Raw genomic sequence first — 9,406 nt, forward strand, 5'->3', positions numbered from 1 at the left:
GTGTGGTGGGTGGTGATACAGGTGGTGTGGTGGTGGTACAGGTGGTGGTGTGGTGGTGTGGTACAGGTGGTGTGGTGGTTGATACAGGTGGTGTGGTGGTGGTGGTGGTGGGTGGGGTATGGTGGTGTGGTGGTGGTGGTACAGGTGGTGTGGTGGTGGTGGTACAGGTGTGGTGGGTGATATAGGTGGTGCGGTGGTGTGGTGTGGTTGTGGTGGTACAGGTGGTGTGGTGGTGGTACATGTGGTGGTGGTGGTGGTGTGGTGGTGGTACAGGTGGTGGTACAGGTGGTGGTGGTGGTACAGGTGGTAGTACAGGTGGTGTGGTGGTGGTACAGGTGGTGTGTGTGGTGGTGGTACAGGTGGTGTGGTGGTGGTACAGGTGGTAGGGTGGTGGTGTGTGTGTGGTGCGGTGGTGGGTACATGGTGGTGGGGTGGTGGTGGTGGGTACAGGTGGTGTGGTGGTGGTGGTACAGGTGGTGGTGGTTGTGGTGGTGGTGGTACAGGTGGTGGTGGGTGGTGGTGGTACAGGTGGTGGTGGTGGTGTGTGTGGGTGGTACAGGTGGTGTGGTGGTGGTACAGGTGGTGTGGTGGTGGTGGTACAGGTGGTGTGGTGGTGGTACAGGTAGTGTGGTGGTGGTGGTACAGTTGGTATGTCACATTGCAATGACAGGACACATCCTTATGTAACCCTGACGGTACAGTGATGGTAAGTTGTACCGGGAGTGAGAGGCTCCAGGAGGTCCATGTCTTGCGGGGTACATCACTGTTCGTCACGTTTGGTAATCGAGGAGTTGAAAAGACACACGTGGTCACCAGGTGTTAATACCTGTTGGCCACCTGCTGTGGGATAACTAACTGGTGAGGTACTTACCATGGGGGTCCAGATGGAGGTGGTGCCGGCCGAGGCTCTAGACTGGCTCTTAGACCTGGCCCGCCAGATCTTCTTGGCCACCAGTCGTGACGTGTGCCCGCTGCCCCCGGACCGCGTCCTCTGCATCACTGCCGGGAGAAGAGACTGAAGTAGTCCCTGGCTACCTCGATGACCTGCCTGACCTGGGTTGACCTGTGGGTGTGATGCCCGACCCCGCAAATTGTACATCATTTGCGCCAGGTGACCAGACGCCTGGAGGGCCGATATAGACCGCTGGTATTGCGGTTGTCCCCCTACGGCGCCCTCCATTTCGAATTCACTTGTGTCTACCGAGGCGTCAATACTGGAGCGCTTGTAAATGATGTGAGCTCCCATCTGGCTGAGTCGGAAAGCCTCAGCCTCGGAAACGAGTAGGTTCCTGGTGCCCATGTCGTCCGTGACGGTGATGGAGTAGCGCGGGGAGGTGGGTAGAGACGGCGGGATGCTCATGGAACACTCGCTGCTCGAAAAATCGCTGGAATCGGCCTTGGACAGCCGCCTGCGTGAGCGACGCCGCTGGTGGATTATCTCGACGGGGACGTTGATACGGAACCCCGCCAGGATGAATTGTGGCAGGGGGTCCCCCACTTGGATCCCCTTCGCCTTTTTCTTCACCTTTTTCTCATCTTTGCATTGAAACTGTCTCAAAAAATCCTCGTGTTCAGTGCTTGGGACCCATTTTGATTTGATGTTACGTAAAGTTTTATCATAATTAACGGTTTTAAACTTATCAATTTTAGTTTTTTCGACCGATTTTTTGTTGGAGCCGCCTTGTTCCACGTCACACTTTAACCCTAATTTAAACACATTTTTTAACTTGCTCTTCTCTGGTGTTTTCTCTTGTTTGGGCTTTTGTCCAGGAGGACCTAATGGTGCCCCCCCAGCCGCCGCCGTCTTCTCTGCCCAGGCCAACTTAGCGGCCACTACACCCTTTGGAGGCTGTGCTTCTCGATCCTTATCAGAAGGCAACTTCTTGGGTGATGTGTCCTTTGCCTGGTGTTGCTGGTCGTCGGGTTTAATGCTAACGCTGGCTGTACTCTCTCGCCTCTGCCACAGCTTCTTCAGCATAGAGGTGTTACTGCTGCCTGCATCTGGAGTAGATGCTTGTGTTGCTGCCCCTTGTGACTGCTGAAGAGCTTGTGCTTGTGCTCGAGCTTGTGCTTGGGCTTCTGCTGCTGCAGCCTCCGTGACACTCCGTGACTCCGCTCCAACCTTAACCATGTCCTCAGCCGTGGCGTCGTCATCGGTCTGGACACACATGTCAAGGTGCGGGTCGGTCTGACACCCGACGCTGCGGGTGCCGGGAAGAACCAGCTCAAGCAGCTCGCCCGAGTCTTCATCATCCTCGTCTTCTTCAGTTAACTGTTCTTCCAGAAGACGGGAGGCGACGTGCTGCAGGTTACAAGATCCATAACTCCGCAGCAACTGCTGGTACACCTCGGGCGGCAGTTCGTACCTGAGCTCCCCAGCAGACAGCAGCCGCTCCCGTGCGAGTCCAGCAGTGATGGGCAGGTTGTGGTAGCCGGTGATGGGCACACCCCCAGGATGGGGCATCTGGAAGGCTGGACCATAGTTGGTGGCGCCCGTGTATATACCAGAGCTGGTACTTGGGCTCCCTGCTGCAACTGGTGACGCACTCGTTCCTGCAGGTATTCCCACACTCGAACTCGTGGCCATCCCAATCCCCATGGCCATGATAGGGGCCATGCCCTCACCAACGGCCATGCCCACCTCACGAGTGACGCCATGGTGACCTCCACCCACACCGTCGAGGATGTCATCGTCGGTATCTGCATAGTCGTCACCCGTGTCAGTGGTGTCGGACGTGGCACTAGTTAGTCGCTTACGTCTGCGCCGGGCAGTGCGTGGCGACTCTGCTGGATGAGGCCACAATATGAAGTCACGGTTACGATTGTTAATTTTTTGAAAGTGTTCTTCTACCCGAGGTATATCTTCCGTCTTCTGCGGGTTGACGCCATCAGGAAACAGTTTCTTCCCCGCGTCGCTCATGTAGCGCCACGTCTTCCTGGTGAGCAGCCATCGCTCCTTCAGCTTGGCTGTGGTCGTCTTGCCCGCCTGACCCGCTTTTCCGTCCTTTCCATCCTTCCTGTCCTTTCCCTCCCTCCTCTCCTGTCGTCTCCTACCCTCCATGGTGTCCTGGGGTCAGCAGGCGTCACGCTGTAGGAGGCGTGGGCGGGCAGGCCACCTGCCTCATGTCACTGTGGTGATGATGGGGCTGCCGCGGGCACGCACAAGGGAGCGGCGCCCCTCTCTCCCGACCCCTGAGGGCCATCACTTCACTACTGCACTACTCACTCAGGACACACTACACTGCACCATGGCCCCCGTCACAGTGCGAGGGACCGGCACTGCATGTCACTGCCTCACCTTGCCTGCACCACACCAGGAGCACGGCGGCGCTGCACCAGGCCCGCCCAGTGGTTGGCGACTGGCCCGGGCTGCCCACTCCTGGCGCCACCACCACGCCCGCCACCCACAACCACACCTCTACACCCCGTCCTCACAAACACACACACACACACACCAGTACTCGCCACACCCACAACACCCTGGTTCACTACACCTGAAGGCGGGGCATTACTGCGAGAAGAACCAGAATAAAGGCGTGGCGCGTGAGGGCACAAGACAGCGGCGGCGAAAGCTGGTGTGGGAGCCAGCACGGGGCAGAGGGCCGGGCGGTCCCCAGCTGGCAGTGAGGTGAGGGGCGCCAGGTGGCAACACACCGCCCAGCCACACACCCCACGCACGCCCGCACTCACCACCACCTCCACCCACGCCCACAACCCCAACAATATCCAGTAATAAGTCCAGCGGACAAGCGTGCATGAATGTGCACATGAGTGCGTGCATGTGTGTGTGTGTGTGTGTGTACATAGAGGAGTGGGCACCGGATGGGGGTGAGGGGTAGGGACATGAGGGGAGGGGGATGAGAGGGGGCAAGAAAGGAGGGGTACAAGAGAGGAGTGGGGGGCAGGAGACCAGCGGGACCACACCTAAAATAAGCCCGTCTGGGGGCTCATCACAGCCATGCCTGCCACTTGTGAACCTGCGGCCACTACCATACCTACCATGACACTACCATACCTACCATGACACTACCTTACCTACCATGACACTACTATACACCATACACTACCATGACACACTACTATACCTACCATGACACTACCATACCTACCATGACACTGACACCTATACACCATGACACCCATGTCTACCATGACACTACCATACCTACCATGACACTACCATACCTACCATGGATACCTACCATGGCACTACCATACCTACCATACACTACCATACCTATGACACTACCATACCTACCATGACACTACCATGACACTGCCTACCACACCATACCTACCATGACACTACATACCTACCATGACACTACCATACCATACCATGACACTACCATACCTATGATACCTACCTACACCATACCTACCATGGCACTACTGCCATGACACTACCATACCTACCATGATACTACACCACCATGACACTACCATACACTACCCCTGACACTACCATACCTACCATGACACTACTATACACAACCATGACACTACCATACCTACCATGACACTACCATACCTACCATGACACTACCATACCTGCCATGACACTACCATACCTACCACCATGACACTACCATACCTACCATGACACTACACACTACCATACCTACCACCCGACACTACCATACCACCATGACACTACCATACCTACCATGACACACCACACCATGACCTACCATACCACCCACCATGACACTACCATACCTACCATGACACTACCATACCTACCACTACCATACCTACCATGACACTACCATACCTACCATACATACCACCATGACACTACCTACCATGACACTACCATACCATGACACTACCATACCTACCATGACACCCACAGACACCACCACCATGACACTACCATACCCACACCATACTACCATGACACTACCATACCTACCATGGCCACCAACCATACCCTGCACCATACCGACACTACCATACCTACCATGACACTATACCATACACTGGCACCTGACACTACCATACCTACCATGACACTACCATACCTGCACACCATGACACACTACCTACCTACCTGCCATGACACTACCATACCTGCCCACTACCATACCACCATGACACTACCATACCTACCATGACACTACCATACCTGCCACACTACCATACCTATACCATACCTACCATGACACTACCATGACACTACCATGGGGGGAGGGGGGGAAGGGAGGAGGGACGGGAAGGGAGGAGGAGGGACGGGAGGTGAGGGAAGGGAGGGGGAGGAGGAGGGAGGGGAGGGGAGGGGGATAACACTTAACTTTACAACTGAGTTAGGTTAGGTTAGGTTAGGTTAGGTTAGGTTAGGTTAGGTTGAAGTGTCAATAAGTAGCAACACGAGTTATTAACACAGATGTCGTAACCTCTTTACGAGAGACTCAGTGATTATGTTTGCCTGTCTGTGTTTACAAATGTGTATATGTATGAAATATGTAAATACATAAAAATACATGAATAGGTACCAGTATACATTTATACAATATGTATTGTGCAGTATGTGGTCCACACACTGACTGGTACACACATTCATTGGTCCACACATTAACTGGTCACACGGTGACTGGTCCATACAGTGACTGGTCCACAGATTGACTGGTCCACAGATTGACTGGCCCACACACTGACTAGCCACACTGGTCCACACATTGATTGGTCCCCAGGTCCATACACGGACTGGTCTATATACTGACTGGTCCATACACTGACATAAGAACATAAGAATGGAGGAAACTGCAGCGGGCCTATTGGACCATACTGGGCAGTCCCGTTTACACCCAACCCCCATCGCTCATATATCCATCCAGCCAATGTTAGAAGCTATGTTTGGTAACTTGTTCCACTCATCCACTACTCTATTTCTAAACCAGTGTTTACTTATCTCGCGCCTAAATCTAAATTCGTCTAATTTAAGACCATTATTACGAGTTCGCTTCTGGTTGGATAGTTTGAGTACCTTTGTTATATCACCTTTGTTTAGCCCTGACTTCCATTTATACACCTCTGTCATATCGCCCCTCACTCTACGTCTCGCGAGGGAGTGCAAATTAAGATGCTTTAACCTGTCTCTGTACTCAAGGTTCATAATGCCCGGGATTAGTCGTGCCATTCTCCTCTGAATTCTTTCTAAGGATTCTACTACTAATAATAATAATTAACGGCTTATTGAAGAAGTTCTGCAGCCCGAAGGCTGAAAATATACATTGGAGAAAAATGACTTATTACATACAAAGACATGAGGTGGGTGGGTCGTTCAACAAAAGCTTTCATTACTGAGAGAAGAAGGAACATGAATTGAACATACAAATTATTATAGTTTACAGTTGATGGCCCGGGCCTGGGCTGGTAAAGGAGGCATCGGGTGGAGTGGTGTTCACGTGGTGTAGTAACTCGTCGTCGAGTGTTGATATGAAGGACCTCCCGTGGTCATGAAGACACCGGGTAGTGTGGTGTTCACGTGGTGCAGCAACTCGTCCTCGAGTGTTGATATGAAGGACCTCACGTGGTCATGAAGACACCGGGTAGTGTGGTGTTCACGTGGTGTAGTAACTCGTCCTCGGGTGTTGACATGAAGGACCTCACGTGGTCATGAAGACACCGGGTAGTGTGGTGTTCACGTGGTGTAGTAACTCGTCCTCGGGTGTTGACATGAAGGACCTCACGTGGTCATGAAGACACCGGGTGCAGTGGTGTTCACGTGGTGCAGTAACTGGTCTGTAGGTGCTGATATGAAGGACCTCACGTGGTCATGAGGACACCGTGTAGTGTGGTGTGGGGTGGTGTCACAGTACCTCACTCTGCTGGGTGGTGTTGTGTTATCTCGTAGTCAGGTGTGAAGCCGATCCACTGTCGGGGAGAGGGACTTGAGGAGTGGGGCTGAACATGGCCAAGGGGGGCTGCTGCTCAGCAGCGCCTGGTAGGTCTTGACCCTCCGGTGGTCAAGGATTTAGATTCTATATCCATTCTGTAGTATGGTGACCACAACCGAACTGTGTAATTCAAGTGAGGTCTCACAAGTGCAAGATATAGTTTTAGGATGACCTCGCTAGTCTTGCAACTAACACTTCTTTGTTTGAACCCAATACTTTATTAGCCTTGTTTCGAGCAAATACACATTGTTGACTTGGTTTAAGATTCCTACTTATCATTACTCCTAAATCTTTCTCACAGTCGGATTTCTCTTTAACAACATTGTTCATATGATATCTGGTTTCTCTGTTTACATCTCTTAGACTAAGTACTTTTTCAGACTATTCGAAAAATGTCTAGTTTGCGGAGTCCTCGTCAGATTTAATTACACGCCCTTTTTAGTGTCATCAGGAAATTTACTTATGTTGCTGTCTTCGCCTGTATCTATGTCATTTTTGTATTTAATAAATAGTAATGGTTCAAGTACTGAGCCTTTAGTGCCGTTAATGCTTACTCGCTGTTTCCTGTCCGGTAACCACACCCTAATCCTGTTCATAATATCTCCTCCAATGCCATGAGCCTCCACTTGACGTATTAGTCTTTCGTGGGGGACTCTGTCGAAGGCTTTGCTAAAGTCGAGGTATACTACATCATAATCATGTCCGTCGTCCACTGATTCGAAAACAGCTGAAAACAATGTTAATAGATTTGTCAGACATAAACTCCCCACTTGTGAAACCATGTTGGGAATCATTGATAAAGTTGTGATTCTCCAGGTGTATTCGAATAGTTTGAAATTATTGCTTCCAGTAATTTGCCTACAATTGATGTTAAACTGGTTGGACGGTAGTTAGAGGATAGTGATCTATCTCCCTTCTTGAAAATCAGTATTACATTCGCTATCCTCCAGGATTCTGGTACTACACTGGTTTTTAATGTCATATTAAACAACTTTGCTAAGGGCATACTTAGTATTAAAGGAATGTACATTCCTTTAATACTCTGGCAAATATCTCATCGGGACCAGGTGACTTATTAGGCTTTAGCTTGTCTATTTGGTTACTAACATCGATACTAGTCACTACTATCTCGCTTAATCTATTTCTTCACTATGTCTGTGTATAGTCAGTGCCACGGGTATCATGTTTAAATTTTCGGTGGTGAAAACTGTTGAAAAATATGTATTCACATTATTGCTCATTTCTCCGTCGTTATCAGTTAGCTCGCCGGTATCTGAGTGTATTGGTCCAATCTTTTCTCGTGTTTTAGTTTGATACATTTGGAAGAATCCCTTGGGGTTTGACTTAGCCTCCCTTGCTACCTTCAGTTCATTGTTCCTCTTTGCTTTTCTTATCTCGGTCTAAACCCTACTGGCCAATACTTCATAATAATCTCGGAGGTAAACTTCACCACGATTTATTCTCCAACCTATAGCCTTCCTTTGTCGAATAATATTCTTTAAATAATTATTTATCCATTTGGGGTCATTGTTGTTTGAATTGAGGTTTTCTGTATGGTATGTTCTGCCTTTGTGCATTAAGTAACTCATTATTTAAATTGTTTTGGAACTCGTCAACCTCAGATCTCGTGATCAGGTCATCCACACACTGACTGGTCCACACACTGACTGGTCCACACAATGACTGGCCCACATATTAACTGGTCCACACATTGACTGGCCCACACATTAATTGGTCCACACATTGACTGCTCCACACATTAACTAGTCCACACATTAACTGGTCCACACATTAACTGGTCCACACATTAATTGGTCCACATATTGAATGATCCACACATTAACTGGTCCACACATTAACTGGTCCACACATTAACTGGTCCACACATTAATTGGTCCACATATTGAATGATCCACACACTGAATGGACCACACATTGACTGGCCCACACACTGACTTGCCCACACATTGACTGGTCCACACACTGACTGGTCCACACACTGACTGGCCTACACACTGACTGGTCCCTGACTGGTCCACATTGACTGGTCCACACACTGACTGGTCCACACACATTGACTGGTCCACACACACTGACTGGCCCACACAGTGACTGGCCCACATATTGATTGGCCCACCCATTGACTGGTCCACATTGAATGGACCACACACTGATTGGCCCACACATTGACTGGTCCACACACTGACTGGTCCTCACACACTGACGGGTCCACACATTGACTGATCCACACACACTGACTGGTCCACACACTGACTGGTCCACACACACACCGACTGATCCACACACTGACTGGTCCACACATTAACTGGTCCACATAGACTGCTCCATACATTGACTGGTCCACACACACTGACTGGACCACACAGTGACTGGTCCACGCATTGACTGGTCCACACAGTGACTGGTCCACACATTAACTGGTCCACTCATTGACTGGTCCACACATTAAATGGTCCACACATTAACTGGTCCACACATTGAATGGA

General features: G+C 50.5%; 1 protein-coding gene across 1 annotated transcript; it reads right to left on the minus strand.

Moving 5' to 3' along the window:
* Positions 1-760: 760 nt before the first annotated feature.
* LOC121875566 lies at positions 761-3,586 on the minus strand. Its single transcript, XM_042380156.1, has one exon. It carries the CDS (start codon positions 3,059-3,061, stop codon positions 761-763), a length of 2,301 nt encoding a protein of 766 aa, XP_042236090.1. The 5' UTR covers positions 3,062-3,586.
* Positions 3,587-9,406: the final 5,820 nt, after the last annotated feature.

The sequence above is a fragment of the Homarus americanus genome, unplaced genomic scaffold, assembly GCF_018991925.1.
Source record: "Homarus americanus isolate GMGI-L3 unplaced genomic scaffold, GMGI_Hamer_2.0 scaffold21310, whole genome shotgun sequence".
NCBI lineage: Eukaryota > Metazoa > Arthropoda > Malacostraca > Decapoda > Nephropidae > Homarus > Homarus americanus.

What these genes read in the sequence shown, in the direction of transcription:
- LOC121875566 (XM_042380156.1), bottom strand. Translation starts at nt 3,061, where the DNA reads ATGGAGGGTAGGAGACGACAGGAGAGGAGGGAGGGAAAGGACAGGAAG.